Below are 20899 nucleotides of genomic sequence, written 5' to 3'. Positions count from 1 at the left end.
CCTTGTGGGAGATTGCCGTCTTGTTTATCGTATCGCCAGCGATTTCTTTGTCTTTTATCCAGACAAGAAGCAGCCATTCCATCTCGTTGTGCACATGGCTCCTCTTGCTAGACAAAATAGTCACGCCCTTGGAAGGTGTAGCTGCTTTGATGGCATCCTTCTGCTTAAGGATGGTGCCTATTGTCGACGGATTTTGGCCGTATTCCTTGGCAATCACACTCAATCGCATGCCAGCTTCATACTTTTTTATTATCTCCATTTTTGACTCCAAAGAAAGCATCATCTTCTTTCCTACTTCAACTTCCTTGGGACCCATGACTACGTATATACTGTACGTAATTAAGTTATGTAGTATGTATACATATGAAGTAAAGTTCTCACACAACACGATAAAGTAGTACTACAACGAAATCACTAACGAATTTACGTTTATAAACGAAATCGTATAGAACGAACGAATTCTGCGGGCTTACGATACCGATGATGCTGCCAAGTGGCCGAAAAAGCCCGCCGCTACGTAGATGCATGATGGGATCATGGGAGAGATGCTGACCATTAGGAGAGCAGGATCTTATGGAGGTGACTAGCATCAGGAACCAATGGGAGAGTGGGAGGATGGTGGTGAGTCTACTAAGTTGGCGGCGCGCGAGTTTTAAAATTGTTATCGGTGGTGCGGGCGAAGCTCGGGACTTTACAGCAACAACCTTTCTTATCTTGAACAATTTTCGTAAGTAGAGCAAAAAAAAATCTTCTTATTTGCTTTCGTAACTCGAGTTTTTCGTAAGTTGAGCTTTTCGTATGTCGAGGTACCACTGTATATATATATATATATATATATATATATATATATATATACTTATACTGTGGCTTTTGTAATGCAATTATGGTTTTGGTAATACAATTAATTCCCCTCAGAAACTGTGTATAATTTTGTAAAATGTATATTTTTATGTTCAGATTCCCATATTTAAAGATAATATGTTTAAATAATGTATAATTCCTAGTTCGTAAAGCAGAGAGAGAGAGAGAGAGAGAAAGAGAGAAGGTACATTGGATACCAAAGAGAGTTAGCTATAGACGCGAGAGAAAGTGGTTGTTATTCACCCCTTGAAAATAGGTGAGTTAAGCTTATTTTTTATCATCTACCCATCCTGTTCTGGACGCAGCCGAGCGGGAGATTCTTATTTAAGAATGATGTAAGATTTACTTGAGATTGCATCAGATCATGCTGGAATCTTCCATACAACGATATAATTCCATTTTTGTTTCCAGTAACTTTTGCTATGAAACTATTTACTATCAAGATTAAGTAACTCTTATCTCTTTCAGTTTGTCCAAAGAGGACTTGTAGACTCATAAATAAATTAGTATAGAATGGAATCTTCCATGACGTCACGGAGATGACGAGACCATATTTTCATTATGAACGAGTATGGGGGCCCACCTAGACAAGAGGCCCCATACGCCCAGATAGGCAGATAAAGAGAAGGGATTTATTATACTCTTGGACTAGCCGTGTATTGGGTGTCTCTCTCTCTTGTTCTCTGAGTTTGGATTCTTACCGTAATGTAACTTCTCTATAGTAGTTGTGTGACGGGATCACAAGCGAAGCAACAAGATCTCCCCCATTTACTTTGATAGTTCTAACTGATGAACTTTCTCCTCTGCCACACTTTCCTCTTCACGTTACTAAATACACGCAGGACAATTGGATTACTGAAATACAGAACACACAAAACACAAACACATGTACTCACCTTAGACTCGAGATACTCTGGGCTAGACGCTGTGCTGTCCGCTGGATACAGTCATCGAGACACAACACCTGCTGACTTTCACTATCCAAGACAGACAAGCACCAAAACCATACAGCAACTCAAAAAACAACACCCCAATCACTTCACAAACACATACCAACAGCTCGAAAACAACACGATAAATCATGCAACAACTCAAAACCAGCACAACAAACCACAACCGCCAACACTGTTTCCAACTGACAACTCACAAAACCATCACAATGCAAAATCAAGTAAAACAAACCTCTTCAGCTTAACAACCACCAGACACATGCACAACAACCATACAATATCAATATCAATCAAGAAAACAACCGAAACAACTGGCTACTTCTGACTGGCCTTCTTTTCCAGATGTATTCACTCCTTACGACTCTCTGTAACAGACTCTTGCCATAGACTGCTTCGGCGACCGCTCCAACAGACAACCCAGACGCTTACGCCCGCCATCAAACCACTCCTTATTATCCATCCACCAATTATGATCTTTCTCTCTCTCTCTCTCGATCACTCACTCACTCCCACTCTTCATAAAAACACATACGCACTTACATACTATCATACAACAACACCAAACACGAAACACGACGTGTCAAACATACGAAAACATTTAAACTCTCAACCCAGCGATGCTCTCTCTCTCTCTCTCTCTCTCTCTCTCTACAGGCCTCTTTTGTGAGTGAAACTGCAGTGGTAAAAGGTATTGTGTTTTTACAAATTTGCTGAAGTGCACTTACAGGTTTTATTTATAGTGGCTGGATGAAATTATTACTTTTTGCATATTTTTCTTTCATTTTGTTCTTTTGACATGTCTATTTTATACGTTTAATGTTTGTACTGTTATTGTTTTTAATGCTTTTTCATATTATTCTATACTTTAGTATTCTAATTGTCTTTAATTATTTTGAATATTTCTTATTGTATAATTGTTTTAATTCAACATTTGTGAATTAATTTGCATTTATTTAAATTTATTTTCAACTTTAATTATTGCTTTATAGTTTTAATTTTACTTGAATAATTTAATTTTTTTACTTTAATTTTCTTGATAAAATTCATCATTTTGATTTAATTTTGTTTAATGATTAATTCAAGAATTAAACTTTTGTTTTCAAGTAATAACAATTTCCCTGAGATTGTGAATTTCACTCATAATTTTTGAGTTTAGAAATAAATTTTTGTATTTAAGATTTTAATGAGTATTTATTTACTGCCCGCATATATTTTATTCTTATTTAGTAGGTAGAAATATAGAGTGGTTTTAAGGATCTTAGTCTGATTTCTTATATGATTATTAAGTTCTATAAGAGATCACTGTTACCTTAAGAGTATTCAGTCGTTTTGTTTTTGTGATGAAGGTTCAGGTGTCTGGCTGTTGTGAGGTAAGTAGTAACCAGGTACTTGACCAAACCGTGCACCAAGTATAAATGGTGTCCCTGACCCAGGATTAAGAGTCTCTTGCTCTAACAAGTAAAACACACACACACACACACACACACACACACACACACACACACACACACACACATATATATATATATATATATATATATATATATATATATATATGCTTAAAAAATCACAGTAGATGCACGTGACTTCATAAATAAGCGAATACCACGGAAATGATAGTCAGGAATCCAAGCGCTTTCGTCTTTATTCAGACATCGTCAAGGAGCTCCTTGACGATGTCTGAATAAAGACGAAAGCGCTTGGATTCCTGACTATCATTTCCCTGGTGGTATTCGGCTTTATATATATAATATCTATTATAATATAATATATATAATATGATCTTAATATATCTATATATATATATATGTGTGTGTGGTGTTGTGTGTGTGGGTTTGTGGTGTGGTGTGTGTGTGTTGTTGTTTGTTTGAATGTGAAAAGGGGTATTAGTACAGAAAGATCTGAATACCCATACAGCCGAAGAAAGAATGCTAGTTAAGAGTTGATGACAGCTTGTAAATGTTCAGTGCATTGCCGATGAGCCTTCAGTGTAGATGTGCGAAGTGACTAACATTATGGATTCTTTACTAATGAACAAGGAGTTTTAATAGGGCAATGACTGTTGCTTTGTTTCATCTCTAGAGCGACCTCTTGTCAGGGAAAACCCCCTACAATTGAAGAAAGTTATCACTTCCAATGTTGTCTGACGAAAAAGAATTCTGTGAATTTCTGCCATTCACGTATTTCCGGTGCTTTGTTTTCCACAGATTTCTAGCCTCCCTCCTAATAGTTAACTCTCATCCTAATAAGTCTGGATCTTCTGACTCTTCTGGTGTCCACGAAGCCCAGCTGACACAATCATATATTGTTCTTCATCTCTCTTTCATCATTATCTGATATACATATAGAGCTCCATAGTTTCCTTCATGGTACCATTTCTTACTCTATCTGACAACTGGCTTCTAATAATTTTTCTCAAAACTCTATTCTGAAAGAATCAGTGTAAAAAGGGAGTTGGACAGCAAAACAAACAGATCCAGAAAATAAACGGGATGAAGAACAAGGATCTAAAGTTTGAACTGGGAGAAAACTCCAGTTGCACTATGAGTAGTAGTTAGATAAGTTGGACAAGAAGGCTGAAGAAAAGAAGTAGGAATGGAAATAAAGTATGAGAATAAAATGTGGGTGCAGCAAGGAGCCAAAGGGATGTTGCAAACACCCTTCATTGATGTTTAAACTGCCCATATGAGGTGCACTGGCCAACTACCCCCTGTGGAACACCCTGATTCATGTCCCTGGTGTTGCACAGTACTGGGTAGAATTTTACTTTACTATTCATGCTCGGTCGACTTGATTTCCAGATCATATTTACCCTGCCCATTATTTGGTTTGACTTTTTTCATATTTATTTAAATTCCCAACCCAAAAGAGCTGTGCATGATATTATTGCTCATGTGAGTAGGTACTGAAAAGGTTCTGCTTCATTAATCCGCTCTCCATCTAATGTTATTTTATCCCTTATATATACTCCATCCTCATTTCTTCTGTTCTTCTTGGATTTATTTGATTCCCATCTCTCTAGATATATGTTGAATTCTGTTAAGCAAGCTTTGTAAATACTGTGGTGTTTTTCTGATAAAACGAACATCATCTTCATATTTTGCTGACAAGTTTCTAACATTATTCTAATCTAAACCTTCTCTTCCAACTCCAACTACTATTTTTCATGATAAAACCTGTGGGATAGGCAAAAAATATCAATAAAATCACATGCCGATATAGCACCCTGTTATTTACAGAAATTTGCTTGACGAAACCCCGCCAGCATTACCTTTCCATTCCCTCATGGATAATTTGATTTGTCTTGACATATTTTACGAGAATGCTATTGAGACGCAAAACCTTCTATAAAATTGGTCTTTAGATGCTGTCAGTGCCTTCTCATAATCAACAAAAGCCATCAGAAGACAGTTTTAAATTCCATATACTGCTAGATAGTGTGTTTTAACACAAATATATGATCTGTGTAACTCCCACCTTTCCTAAAATTAGCTTGTTCATCTTTAGGATCTTTAATGTTTCTCCTAACCTATTGAGAATGTGCTTGATGAATGTTTTCATTACAATCGACATAAAGTGCAATGCCTCCATAGTTAGTAGCATGTTCTGCCAGGTCTCCTTTCTCAGTTAACAGTTGCGATCTATTACGTATCTGTGACTGTCATTTGGATATGTCCAAGTGTGCTCGTGGATGTCCTTTTACTAGGAAAGAGTACCCATTACCAAATTATTTTCAATACTAAACTGTTACAGTGCACCAGATTTTCGTCTTCAGTCTCTCCTAGAATTTCTTACCATTATATCTAACATACCTTCATTGTGTCTATCAACTTTTCCATTTATATCACCAACACAGTTCTCATGTCTTCCTGGTATTTCTTCAAAGAATTCATTTATTGGTGCAAAACTCTCCATAATACTAATTATGCTTTGTCTTGATCTAAATCTTGTTCATTGCACGCAAGCCATTCAGTGACTTTTCTGCATTTGGGACTACAATCATGGGTACTCCTCTACCATTTAGTCTACCTACATAAACGCACACATTACCCCTTCTAATTTGTGTTTCTATATTCATTTCTACTGTGATTCACAACTGGCTTAGATGTCCGGTGATTATCTCTTGAACTCACTTTCTAACTGCTCTATCTTTATAATTTGATTGGGGTTTCTTACACCTATTTTCTTCTTACCCTTAATATAGTTATAAACTGGGAGATTTCCAGCAGCCCCATATGCCGGGGACTGAGGGCCACTTGTAAATGGAGCCTGTAGACTCAAGCGACAGAACACATAGCCAGTTCCTTGTTTTCTCCGCAGTCCCCACTTCACAATGACCATGGTCATCTGCCAGACCTCCAGAGTTTAAGCCAAAGAGAAAAAGCATTCTGCACCTTAGCCCTATCCACTATCCTGCTGCCAATGATTTCTAGTTCTCCTTTTGAGCAAAGCCACTGTTTTCTGTTGTGAAACTAGCCCTTAACTAAAGAGGTGTCAACATCGCGGCACAGGAACTCATATCCTGAGCCTGGGCCTGCTGGACCTGGTGCTCACGATGGGGAAGGGAAACAATACCCTGAAGGTATATTATACCCCAGTTACCTATATATATATATACATACATACAAAAAATATATATCATATACATACATACAAACATATATATATATATATATATATATATATATATATATATATATATGTGTGTGTGTGTGTGTGTGTGTGTGTGTGTGTGTAGGGAGTAGAGGAATTAATGCATGAAATTTGAGCTATGTGGCCCAATGCTGCGGCCAAAGACACCATTCATTACCATTTTAGCAGTGATTATATGAACTATTTTCAATTAAAAAAACTCTTAGAGATATAAGCATAACGATGCATTAAAATTATGCATGACATTCATAAATTTATATAAATAAATGAATGAATTACGAAGGAATTGCAAAATATAGTGAAAAATACCATTTCTTCAAAATGTCTTACGGGAAGTCCAAGTAAAACCTCTTCAACCAAAGTTTCGTCCAAGATTTCAAATGGGGGTCATCTCCCCTTTGCAAATCGGGCGCAATGAAGCATCTAGAATTCTAGAAGGTACTGCTGATGATTCGAGGATATTCCAAATCCTCAGTCGAGTGACAACGTCAACCTCTTGATCTCTGTTCATATGCATAGGCTTGAACTAACATTATTACCTAATAATACTTTTATACATTCCACTTTCTTAAAATCTATGACCTAATTGGTATTTTCACATCAAACTGAGGGACCCGTATAATCATAATGAGTTGCTACCTCCTCTGGAACAGAGGTCTTTCTTTGCTCTGTTAAAACATCTTGTTTTTCCAACCTGGTGGTCTCACACCTTTGATGTTAGGCCTTGGTAAACTTCCTCCCTTAAAATCTCTGACAGTTCATTAAAGAATCAAATAAAAGAAACTAGTTTATACATTCTTGGGATGAAATTCAGTTTTAAAAAGATGCCTTTTGTAAAACTGGATTCAATTCATATATCTTCCAAGCATATCTTTAGAATAAATTGTTATTTAGTACTTGTCCACTTGATAGCATGTTTTCACAAACATAAAAAAATTTAAACTTTTCGCTTGTGCAAATATGATTTATTTTGGGATATTCTGTTCTCTCTTCAAAGTATTTTCCGGCATGACCAATATAAAAATTGTTAAGTGATTTGTGGTGATTTGATATACACATACTTCATTATTATTGACTGAGGTCTTTTTAGTGCCCTTTCTTTTGTTCTTAAAAGCTACATAAGGCGGTTATCATTCTTTTTTGCCGCTCTTAATGCACTAACCCAGAACCAGGATACTTAATTTTTTTTCTCCTGTATTCCTAATAACATCAATTTATCATCAATATACATAAACATAATACTCTTGGTAACAAGAATTCCACCGATGGCACCAATTCATTTAATTTACCATAGGAAGTATTTACATTTTCATTCCCTGGCCAAATAAATATGTTCTGTTCGTCAACATGGTATTTGAACCGCATTACATTGCTTGGAGTGATCTTTTTTTATATGCTGCTTACAAATGATATTGATACAAATTGCTTTAAATAGGATGCAGTGGATTTATATTCTGTGTACAATTTTTAACCCGTGTTACAGTACCCATTACATATATTTTTTTCAAGCATGCGCGCTAGCTCTTATTCACAGATCAGTAACTAGAAAACTGGACCGTTATTGTAATTCATGTAAAGTTTACTTAAGAAATTTTTATAAAAGGTGACGCCTAAGTGTAGGATTCTTTTAATCTAAATGTATTTTATTTAAGAAAAAATGGTTATAAAGATTGTGTTGTCGTTTACTGTTTGGTCGAAGACCGACAATTCATTTTCTTTCCTCAGGTTAAGTCACATGATGTCATATTAGGTTAGGTCTACAATTATAAGCAAAACTTGCTACCAATCTTTCGTTCTGGCATCTGAGATACCAACAAAAATCTTAGTGAATTAATTTCTAAAAATAGAAATAGTAATTTCAATTACGTACCAAACGAATTTCTTGATTGTATAATTACAGGGGGCTAGGGCCCAAGGTTTAGCAAAACACAATTGAATCTCGAACTTTTACTCATACTTTCATGCACTGATAAGAAGAGCAGCATGCCAATGAATGAGAATAGCAAACGACACAGGAAGATGATGTTGATGGCTCTCAGTTAACTTGTTATAAAAGAAAAAGGTGACTGATGTTGTATACGTTAAGTCTCGCTACAAATATATTAATAAAAATTATATAATAATAATTTGTATGTACTCGCTTATTTTCTGCAAAACCTTGTTATAATGTAAAATACAATACAATAGATAGCAAATTATCAAGAACAAGAACAACCGCCGTAACGTAGGCAACTCCGCGCGTCAGTGTGTTTATGTGTGCGTGAGTAGGAGCGTAGTTTAAACTTTGGCCGTAAGATGACTCTGGACTCCGCCGGGAACTTTTAGTTGTCACTCAGCTGTCCGGGTGTAAAGATTACGATGTTGTTTTCTTCGTGAATTATGAAGGAAATCGCGGTTGATACTGCCAGGTATTCATCACAGGAGAGTGTTTTAACGAAGTGAACGTGTGAATTACGCGTGTGCAGTTGGTGATTAGCTAAGAATACGCAAAATAAAGGCAGGTGTTTGAATAAATGTGAATTGTGAGCATGTCCCACTCAAAAGCGTAACATGGCCGCCCAGGTAATACTACAGAGTTACCTGAGTGAGTTCTCAACTCCAACGCTGCTTCATAAGCTTTGTTTTGTGTCATAAAAAGAAAGATATTAAACTTTAATTTAATCTAAAAACGGGATCATGGAAACTTTAGATTGCTAAGTGAATGTATTTTCAAGATAAAATGAAGGTGACTGTGTGCTTCGGCACCGTTCGAGTCGTGGTCCCTTGTGGTGAAGGAGAGATACTCGTAAGGGACCTTATCTCCAAAGCTACCACACGCTACAAGAAAGCTACAGCAAAGGTGAGCCATAAGCAAGTGATTTAATTCCATGAATAGGATTAATTAGCAATTACTTGCACCCAGATTGCATTTGGAGGTTCTCCGTGACCTTTTGTTTTAAGATACTTTTAAAATCTCGTGTTTTTGATCGTTAACGTTCCATCTTAGAAAGACATAGGCATGGCCTAACGATGGTATTTAAGTTTCTACATTAATTTATAAGTGTTTATGTCACAAGGTCAGGGCTACAAGCATATTTGTATTGGCTTTATCACTTTTATCTGTGACGAAAGTTGCTCGGGAATCGTAATCATGCGGGAGATTTCAACTGTGGCACAGATGTGAGATGCTCGCAGCATCCCTTGCTCGCGATGCGGTGAAGTTGTTTCGAGTATTCTGCTTGTAGGTATGGACAGCGTGTGCTTGCTACTCTGCACAGGCTCAAATTTTTGTTTCTTGAGAGGAATTTTCTTCATTGTGCCCAGTGGTAGTGGTTATTATTATTAATTAGCCTATTAGTTCTTGGTGAATTGCAGTACTTCATTTAATTAAGACCATTACAATCATTTTGAGAGAGCCGAAGCTTTTTTTTTTTTTTTTTTTTTGCAACAAAATTCAAATAGGCCAATTAATGAACAAAAACACATGATATAATCAGAATTCAAGTAGTTCGAATACTCTTTTCCCCGCTTTGTGTTCCCAGAATTTGAGGGGCACCTTTGTTTAATAACTGAGATGCATAGTGCCATTATAACTCGATGCGTTTTGCTTTATGGGAATGAGAATGGCCGCCAACGTTAATCTAGTAGTTTTATGATACATCTGGAAACTTGTGATAACCAAGTTATTAATGTCTGCCAGTTCGCAGTGCTCCTTGACCTTGATGAATGTAAAATGATGAAGGATTTAAAAAGAATTTTTGGTCCATAGGTTTGTTCATTTCATTAATAGCCTAGATGACTTGCATTTTAATTCCATATCTTTCTCGATTTTTGGTTTGTGTTTATACAACTGAGTACACCTAGAATCATTATTTTGATTATTTTTTCTGAGCAATGAACTGAGTATGATGATTACTAATGTTGTTAAGGAAGTGTGAGCCATCTTAATGACCAAGTTAATGTACCGAATGCATTTCATCTGCATATAATTTCTTTTGCTTCATTCTGGTACAGAAGACGGGCCATTGTCTTGATGACGTTCCGTGCTGTCACGCTAGGTAACCCTCACCCCCCACCCCCAATGGTCCGCTCTCTGCCGGATCTTTATGATTAAGTATGAAGACGGAGGTATTGTAATTGATCGGCTCGGAGGGACCGTGAACAAACGTTTGATGACTTTAAGGCCAGATCCCAACGTTTTGGAGATTGAATTTTTTCTTTCTTTTTGTTTTGTTATGGCCTTGAATGACTAAATGCAAGTTAATTATAAGCTTTTATCTCGCCAGAAACGCCGATAAGAACTGCATACATATTCGTTCAGATTTACCGGCTGCTCTAGGGAGCAAGAGCACGTGCCAGCATTCGGGTGATTTGTTCTAGTCTCATGCGGTTCTATTGATGACATAGAAGGGCCTTACCCAGTTGAAGATTAGGGGGAACGATCTTATCGTAATACGTCATGAGGGTCCCCTTTGGATGAGTCATTGCCTTATCTATTTTTTTTTTTCTTTTACCTGTTAGGTAACCATGGTTACATATACAACGTAGCCTCGATAATGAGTACAAATGTTAGTTCTCCTCCATCTCAACCCTGCGTGTGTGTCTGGGTGGAATTGGCAGGTTTACTTGTAAACTCCTTCGTATTCTCTTGACAACGGGTTTCTCATAAAGATTTGGGTATTTAGTGATTTACTTATTAAGTTACTGGTTAGCATTTGTACTAATATTCAACTTGAATAGCCTTCCCCTTTTCAGGTTTTCCACTTGAAAAAAGAAAGACCGGTTTATGTTTAGTCAATGCTGATAATATAATTATGTTTGGTTCATGTCTTAATATCTGAATGGCTGTCTGGAATATTCGGGTTTTGTTCAAACCCCAGCTTCAGTGATAATTGCGAATGTCTGGGATGAGAACATTGCCTTATACGGTTTTATACGGGAATCGAAAGCCGGAAATTCATTGGCGGGAGGCTTGTAGGTACAAATATGCAAAAGTTTGTATTTTAGATCTCTACAAAATAACAACTTAGTGTGTCTCTCATATATAAGCTATTCTGGTTATGCATATAATTCCTTATTGATAGTAGTGCCTCTTCTTTATGACACCAGAAAACTCTCTCTCTCTCTCTCTCTCTCTCTCTCTGTAGGTTCAGAGCTTGGCCGTAGGCCTAAATTCTATACTCTATTCTATTCTGTAGGTTAAATCTGACATCGTTTTTTTATCTGATTTCCTTCGCTGTGTTTTAGTTACTGACTGTATGGTGTGTTACTTCCCGAAACATATATTCTTGTGATCTCGCTGTGACACGGACACAACTTGATGCCTTTTCGCACCTTTTAGTAAGTTTTCAGAAATTGGCCAACTCGAGTGACAAATCTGAATTCGGTTGTTCGGCATCTTACAGCCAAAGTCAGTGCAGTAAATTAAATGTACAAATTAGAAGTTGTGCTTCATTTGTATCAGAATTATCTAACATATTCCCGGAACGAAATTTAGTTACAATGACTTGTGACAATAGCTACCGGGTTTGGAATCAGTCCTGCGGTATATATCAAATATATAGTCTAACATTTACGGGAAACAAACGGCCCTCCTTAAAGATGTCTATCAATTGTATATGAATTGAGTATTATTCAGCCCTTTATGTGCACTTCTGGCCGTTGAACGAAGATAACATTTTAGCAGGCTATGCGGCTCCTGGAATAAATCGTGCACATATTGATACTATCCGTGCAGTACCTACAGTCAGATGAAGAATTGTAAGCTCCAGATGTTGACTGTTATGATTATTGTTCCTGAGAGCGATAATTCGACATGGAAGCGAAGGGAACGTTATTCTCCGATCTCAGACGTTGCTAAGCCATGCATCTTGGTTCCGGTAGTGTATAAGTTTTTTTTTTTTTCTTTGGGTGTGGAAATTCATATTTGCTGCACACCTCTCTCCTGTTCACGTACACGTTTTGACGCTGTGCTCTGTTAAATTAAAACCCATGTTTTTATACTGCAACCGTAATGTTTAATCGTTATCATAACAGTTATTGGCCCTGGTATTTTAAAGTAATTCTGTAGTAATAACGAATACATTATCATAATTTATTTATTTGGTAGTTACTGATGTTCTTGAAACCAGACTCAGCTTGAAGCTAATTCATACGGTATCACCAATGATGTTTAATCATTGTGGCACCATATTAGTTGATATTGCAATTTAAAACGCAAACAGGGATCCGTGTTCGATACTGGAACCGCACAGGGGAGAGGGCGAATAGGCAAAATCGCACAAATGATAGCTTTCAACCTAAGCAGTTATTTATATTCTTAGTTGTTAATTGACTTTTGAAGGTCGCAGTTAGGGGAGAGAAAAGAGAAAAATAATCAATGAACAAGTTCATTGTTCCGTCAAAATGTGTGTAGTATATACTTTCGAAACGGGAGTGCCTCGATGAGAGGTAATCATCGCTGCATTGAATTGATACCCCTGATGTTTTCTCCATTTAGTTAGAGTATTGGTTTGAAAGCAGTACATTTCATTCATCGTTGATATGCCTTTGCATGATGTTGATTCCCGATAGATTAGGTAAAAAAAAATTCCTGTTCCTGTGTAACTTCGTCAGATAAAGGAGAAACGCTGCCATTGGTTAGCATGAGAACGAATGCATTTCTCATTTTAGTTTTACCTATGATGCAGTGGAGTTCGAAGTTTATTCCCGGCCTTTGCGTATTGGAGCGCAGTTTTTTCGTTGAGCTTTGGTTGCTTGGATCGAAGGCAGAGTCAGTCAGTCATCCGGTGGAGCAGGAAGAGGACATCAGTCTATAACGGATATTGGAAAGAAAAAGCAGGAAGTTCTCCAGAGAAAGACTGGATGTCTTACGTCCTTTAATTGATTAGGTCGTGCTGAAGTAAGAACTGTGATATTATTTAGGCAAAAATTTCGTCCCAAGAGCCATTTTATCTGTAAAAGTGCAGAGGCAGGATTTTTTTTTTTTTGTTTTTTTTTTTTTTTTTCAGTGGGCTAGCTGCTGATGGTTGAACAGTTATCGACAGTTAAACGGACAATATCAGATTCGGTAGGCTCTGGTGTGCGTAGGCTAAATTATTAACCAGTGTTGTTTTTCATCCCTGGCTACAGCTGCTGCCAACCACACATTTCACTTTATTCAGTCCCACCTGCCTCATAGCGGCCTGGTGAGAATTATCTCTCTCTCTCTCTCTCTCTCTCTCTCTCTCTCTCTCTCTCTCTCTCTCTCTCTCTCTCTCTCTCATTTGTACTGTGCTAGTCATTTCCGGATTGTCCGTGGATCGATTTATTTGCTCATTGCTCTCAACAATGGTTTTTTTTTTTTTTTCATATATATTGGCGGCCGTGTTGCTTGTTCCGGTAAGGATTTCTTTTTTATTTATCCTTTCATTATTGTAGGAATAAGCATGAATTCAGTTTTGCAGCCATGAGATGTTTCGGGCTCCGGCAGTGCTGTTAGGTAAACGTGTAGTCGACGATGACAGTATAATTTATAGAAGTATTGATTAAACCTTGCACAGCATTCTGGATTGTCCATCGTAGAAGGAATCTTGTATAGAGATGGACTGACGCCGTCTCCTTTATGGTTGTTGGATCCGTTTTTCATATTTCTTCTGCACGTTTCTTATTGTTTCCGTTAGGCCTGGGATGGTGCCTCTCCCTTCGATCTTTGCGTGAAAGCTATTGGCAAGTTCTTATCAAGTGTAAAAAATACTACTAACCTAAGTGGTTACAGGTAAGTTCCAAAGTCTCAGTCGTTACAGCCACTGGCATGCGGCCATTATTGATTGAAGAGTCCTTTGGAGAGCCCAGAATTTGTTTGACTTGAATTTGATTTAAATGTGAAACTTCAAACGGCCGTTTCGATAATATGCAAACAGATGCACAGCTGTGAATGTTTTTGCTCGTGTATGGCAGGGCGAGACGATGTACACCTGGTTGACGGGCGAAAACACCTGCTGAGGGTGGTCATACTGTTAGACTGGATAGCCTTAGATTATAATATTTAATATATATATATCTATATATATATATATATATAGATATTATATATATATATATATATGTATATATATATGTGTGTGTGTGTGTGTTTGTATTGAGTGTATATAAATAATGTTCCTTTGCCTCTTGTAAGTGGGTTAGGTCAGATAATGGTACCCTTCCTGTTTTCATCAAGTATCCGTAGGAAAAGGCTGCCAGCTCCTCGCATTGCCCTATTGATGTTCAAATGGCCTATGTGCGAACAGCAACTGTCCCTTTCTTTGTGGTCACCCTTCCAGATACTGATAAGACTCAACGTTGCTAAATTTTACTGTTCAATCGACTTGCATAACAGCGAAACCGAGAAACTAGCAGGGGTGTACCTTTTTGGTTTTATCCTGTGTTGATTGGGGGGGGGGGGTGTCGCCGCCTAGGGGTAAGAGTATTTAATTGATCACAACATGACGTTCCTTGACATTCGATATGAATATGCATCTAAAGACATGAAATTAATTTCTAAGGAATTCGCCAAGAGTCCGGTTTTCCATTTATTCTCTTCTCTCTCTCCTGCTCCCTGTTGTCATGTTTTGAATTTCTAATATTTGTAAATGATTAAACGTGATGACAGCCACTTTTGCTTGTTTCGCTTGGAGTGTAGAATGGTATGATAAATGACAATAATTGTTTTATTTTTTTTTTAGGCTGTATTAGTGAGAGTCAATATTGTTTCTCTGGAACGTTAGTGAAGCTCTTATTTGTTCAGTTTTCTAGGCTACGAATTTTAACAGCTATATCAGTGCATTACTACCCAAGTGCTATTCCCCTTGCATTTTTATACATTTTCTCTCTTTATTGATTTATTCTTTCTCTTTAGTACGTGAGATATCTTCTTTCTCTATTTCCCTTACCTTCTCTTACTTCTTCCTCATGAGCACCATACTCTTTGGAAGCTTGAATTTCCAGCCAGTGACCTCTTTGGAAATTGGGCTTCTTCCATATGAATAAGGTTCATCTTCTGAATATAATATAATAATAATAATAATAATAATAATTGTTGTTATTGTGACCGACAGATGATCGTTCCAAGTGTCCTTTTCCCCACTGCTAACACTAGATAACATTATCGTTGATAATTTAACTGAATATCAAGTTCATCGTAGATGTGTGAGGAAATGGCAAATTGTTTTGTGGTCAGAGATGTCTGTATGCATGGATATTTACCTCTACTATATTCTTCTGAATTCTCTCGTTTTTAATCGTGCAGTGGCCTTCTCTCTGAAGTTAATACTAAAAGTTTCATTTGATTTTCTGCATATTTGATAATTATGGGTAATAAAGTTTATTTTCGTGGGTCACAAGATGCCAGTTGTATATATTGATTTTATTTGATTTGTGTATGATACAGAAATGCAGGCCACTCTCCTCGCTTCCTAAAAGCTTCATAGGCGAAACTAAAATTATATCTTAGTGTTAAGTCCTAAAAAGGTTCTCAACACGTTTTGATGATCATTCGTTTTCGTTTGCGTCTTCATGCATTACGCAGAACTGATGTGAGTTACTCTTGTCCGTATTTTTAATATTTGATTTCCCCTAGAAATTTCTGCCTTTACCTCTGACTGTCACTGCGACGTTAGAACCGTTAGAGTATATACGTGTTACTTTTTGAATGCTTCGGCAGATCGTATACTTTTAATGAGGTAATCTCGGAACATAACCTTGTTTTAGTATCAAAATACTTTAAAATCTTGATGATAAACTGAAAGACACTCGTCTGACTGAAAAGCCAGTTTTCTTTTCTCGCATCTCAAGTAACAGTACACTTTTGGTAGAATAGGAGAGAGAGAGTTGTGCATTTCGTCATGGAATGTGAACTTTAGCTAATCTTGGTTGTAAAATAGACAGCACTTTTTTTCCCTGCCTCTCTTTCCCCTATTGGGGAAATAGAGGCACGGAATTATTATTTTTCGTTGATAAGTAGTTTGGTTCTAATAAAAAGTAATAATTAAAAGCCTTGGTAATATATATATATATATATATATATATATATATATATATATATATATATATATATATATACACACACACACCCTATATGTTGGACATCGTTCACGCAAACAAACGATATTCGTCGGTCCAAACAAGCCAGATCATTCCTATTTGGAGTCCGTGAGAATTTGATTTCCCAGTTTGGGATGTGTGTGCTTTCAAAGGAGAGTCGGTAGGACAGACACGTGTGTGGCATGACGGGGGACAGTTCGTGCACCTTTCTATGAAGGAAGCCAAAGTCGCCTTTGAGATCGAGTGTTGTACGGGTCATATTCGCATGGCAGAGAGCTGTCACGCTGTCTACTCCACAATGTAAAGATATGTGTTCGTCTGTATTTCGTTGGCATAGGCTTCCCAAGGAAAGCGTCAACTTACAGGATTGTTGCTTTTGCGTTGTTCCTGCTAAGATACTGCAGTCACTGAAAGTTGTTTTGTGGTTGCTGTCCTATTATCACTTTCAAGAACGTATAAATCCCGAAGTAAGAGTTTAGAAAACTGGTTCTCATTGAAGGTTCCGAACGGGCCAAGTTGGTGGCCAGTGGGCGGGTAGAAAGTGACGGCATCTGGCCTGAGCTTTCAACCATCAGAATTTGGCGCCAAAATCTGGTTCTCTACCGGGCATCTCCTCTCTCTCCCTAAACTTGTTTTCAGCGCTGCTGATGTATGGCCATACTGGATTTAGTTCTGTTTGCTCATTTTTAATTTTCTATTGAGATGACTATATAGCGCCCGGAATCTTTATCATTAGTGGAAATCTGTCGTGGGGAAAGGGGGCTGGGGGGAGAGCCTCACGTCGGTTTATGGTCGACGTCCTGTTTCTGCTGTAGGTAGAGGTCGTCTCTGTTGTACTTTTCAAAAGTTTTATACGTGCGTAACTTGAGCCAGGAAGCTGTAAACGCTGCCCCATGCTCATTCGAAAAAAAAAATAAAAGAGAGAACTCGATGCGTTTCCGGATATCATGCGCCCCCGACCCCCCGCGCTTGCATCAGGAAGTTGACGGAAGTGGGAATGACTAGGTTGTACTTTGTAGCTTTTTTCTGAACATTGTTTTGGTTAAGAGATCCGATTGTATTACGGCTATAGTTTCTTCTCTTTTTTTTCCTTCTTTTTAACGGGGGTATCTTATGACATTCTAAATGGAGTGGATAAGACCTTTCGTCTTTGTTGGTCGGGCGGAGGCCGCAGGCTCTCACTAGGCCTCCTACTTCCTTTGAAATCAGCTTATACCAAGCCAAACATCCACCCTTCGTAATTAAGTTCGTAAAAATTTGCAATGTTACTATGTACCTTTTTGTTTTCCCGTGGACTTTTAAAAGTAAATCTGGCATTCCATTGCTTGGGTGATGTCAGTACCGCTCTCCACCTCATTCTAAGCCATCGCTATTGCCAGGGATTGCTGCATTTTGGGTGACTAAATGCTTCCTTCACTTAGAAAGATGACGTTCGTATTGCCACATAGACTATCACGCCTCATCTGACTGTCTTTTGAATACTTTTGGTGTGAGCAGCATGAAAGGGAATTTCTCTTCAAAGCAAACGCTTTGTTCAATTTTATTTGTAGTAAAATAACATCGCGATCGTTTCCCGAGTTTCCGCCTGCTACACGATTTGCAGTGCGTCAGCAAACCTTATAATTTTTATTTTGATAAGTTGGCCACATTAATAGTGATCGTTTTGTAGCCTTTTTTTTTATATAATATTGGATACCCGCTTCTCTGAAAGTCACCAACTATTTTTGTACATAAACAGATGAAGAACATTTTGTTTTGCTGTTCCTTTTTCCCACCAGAGGGGTGGCTACAGATGGTACCCTTCCTGTCAGCAATGCTTTCTGGATGAGGTTGTTAGACCAAAGCTCTTTATGTCCTGGTTTCTACCTACGTAGCCAACTAACTATCAGGTACATAGTGTCAGACGTAAGCCAACAGAGGCACAAGGATGAACAGAATGCCAATAGTTTTCTGCCTCGGCTGAGAGTCACTTTCTGATCTATTTGCTGGTCACAATATGAAGGCCCTATTTGTGTATGTATATATATATATATATATATATATATATATATATATATATATATACATCTAATAAAAGAAGCCTATAAAAACGCCAAAATGTAGAAAGTAAATAGCATTGACTTTCTACCTTTTGACGTTTTTACGGGCTCCTCTTATTAGATGGAATGCTGTTTTAACAGAAAATATTTCAGTCATTATATATATATATATATATATATATATATATATATATATATATATATATATATATATTGCCAGTGACTTTTACCAAGTTATGGTATTATTCTATTCGTCAAGGTATGAGATCTTTTGGCTAGCGCAAATCAATGATGCACGGTTTTTTCTGTTAAGAATATCCATATCTTTGGTTTTTTGTCTGTTATTAAATTTTTTTTTGTATATTGAATTTACTGAAGCGCGCACGACGACACACACATACGATTAGGTATATATATATATATATATATATATATATATATGTATATTATATATATATATATATATATATATATATATATATATATATATATATATATATATTATAGTGGTCTGCATATTTCCAATCAGTCACAGAAAACGGGGAAAAAACATACGATAATGATGCGAGTGGGTGGAGGTCAAAAGAATGACTATTGATTTTGCGAGCTTGTAAGCCTGTAGGTCTGGTATGGGGGACGAGGAGAGGGTCGACCATTTGGTAGGTGTCCGTGTGTTGACTAGGGGATAAAGGGGGGGGGGGGGCTGGTGGCCATAGGTGAATGTCTCCTAACTGACTATAATAGTATTCAGACCCGTACATGTTATGACTTACGACTGACAGACATAATCCTGCAGTTGGCATCTGCTTGTTTCTTTCCCAGGGGAATATTATATGACCAGTTATTGGTAATCCATGGCAAGTGAATTTAGGGTAAACGCTCTTTGTGGTTGATGACACAATGGCCTTGCACAATGAGAGAAGGTAGGATATGGTTATGAGTATTTTATCGTTGATACTGGGAAGTTATTACTTTCGTTTATTAGGGATTTGGTTTCTAAATTTTAGTGAACGTGATCCCATCATTGTTTTGATGGGTTCTCTCATTACCAATATGATTATTTATCTGCGAAATGGTGTAGGTCATTATTTATCTGCGCAATGGCAAAGGTAATTTTAAATCCATAATAGTAAGTGTTGGAGGAGCAGTCCCCGCCAACGTTTTGGTTTGTAACTGGGGTCAACCTAGGTCATCAAGATTTGACTATTTTAGCGTTGGCTACGAATGGTTCGGTGAATCGACTGATTTCTGTGCCCTAAGTTCTGTAATCATGCTAAACATTTGGGTTAAATAATCCGCCCACCGGAAGTACGCTTGAAAACCTGTTGTCTTACCTGTCTTGAGATGAAGAGACACTGTAACAAAGTGAACCCTGAAGACTACATACGTACTTGTGTGCAACCGTGGATTTCGTGACCACTGAATTTTGAGACCTTGGTACAAGACACCAAAAATCATTGACCGATGGTACGCTATTCTCAAGACGCGGAATCTGCTAAGAAAGCAGTGAAGTGTTTGTGACCATTAGGGTTTCCTGTGATCCTCTCAAGCCTTGAAGTAGGTAAGGGTATCGGATAGCCTGAGTACGTGTGTGCGCCCGCGCGCGCATCGACACCCACCGTTCGGTAAAGGAGCTTTGGTGACGGGGTATAGGGTCAGCTGGTTTGACTTAGCACCGTCAGCGCTGTTATTTGAGATGGCGGATTGAATGCTTATGCGCATGTGCTGACCGTTCGGATTCTACTCCATCCGTTGGGAGGACAAGATCAAGTAGGGCAGTGGTTTCCAACCTTTTCTAATTCTCGCCCCCCTTCATTGAATGGCACATTCTCTGCGCCCCCCCCCCCCTCCCTTTCCTTAAATACTGCAATTTACTGGCATAGTCGGCACATGTCAATAATTCACAATATTATATATATATACATATATATATATATATATATATATATATATATTATATATATATATAAATATATTTAATTAATTTCTTAATATAGAATTTGAAATAGTTTATATACCTATTTAGACAACTACATTTCATATTTATATCTCAAATATTTTCTCAGTATTTTGAAATTCTGAATTCCATAATTAATTAATTAATAGTTTTCAAATATAATGATGTCCTTCATCAGCATTAGCGCCCCCCCTGGCAGCCCTTCGAGCAGGGCAACGCGCCCCACAGGTTGGAAACCACTGAAGTAGGGTAAGGCCATTTGGTTATACTGATGTCCAAAACAGGGCTCTGGTTTTAGAGTATTATCTTATGGTTATTGATATTAGGTTGAGCGAGACTAGGGAGAGGTCGCATACACAAACCTTGGCCTGCGGTCGATCTCCGAACTGGGGGAGGGG

The 20899-nt window shown here is 37.6% G+C and overlaps 1 protein-coding gene across 1 annotated transcript in view; it reads left to right on the top strand.

Annotated features, from left to right (window-relative positions):
* Positions 1-8799: 8799 nt before the first annotated feature.
* LOC135225810 (partitioning defective 3 homolog) overlaps positions 8800-20899 on the top strand; it is a 463764-nt gene continuing 451664 nt past the window's right edge. Inside the window, exon 1 of the mRNA XM_064265319.1 lies at positions 8800-9303. Coding sequence (XP_064121389.1) covers positions 9166-9303 — 138 coding nt within the window. The 5' untranslated portion in view covers positions 8800-9165. The remainder of the gene's footprint in view (positions 9304-20899) is intronic.

The sequence above is a fragment of the Macrobrachium nipponense genome, chromosome 13, assembly GCF_015104395.2.
Source record: "Macrobrachium nipponense isolate FS-2020 chromosome 13, ASM1510439v2, whole genome shotgun sequence".
Lineage (NCBI taxonomy): Eukaryota > Metazoa > Arthropoda > Malacostraca > Decapoda > Palaemonidae > Macrobrachium > Macrobrachium nipponense.
Note: the sequence above shows the minus strand (reverse complement) of the source record. Positions and strands in the feature narration are given on the sequence as shown.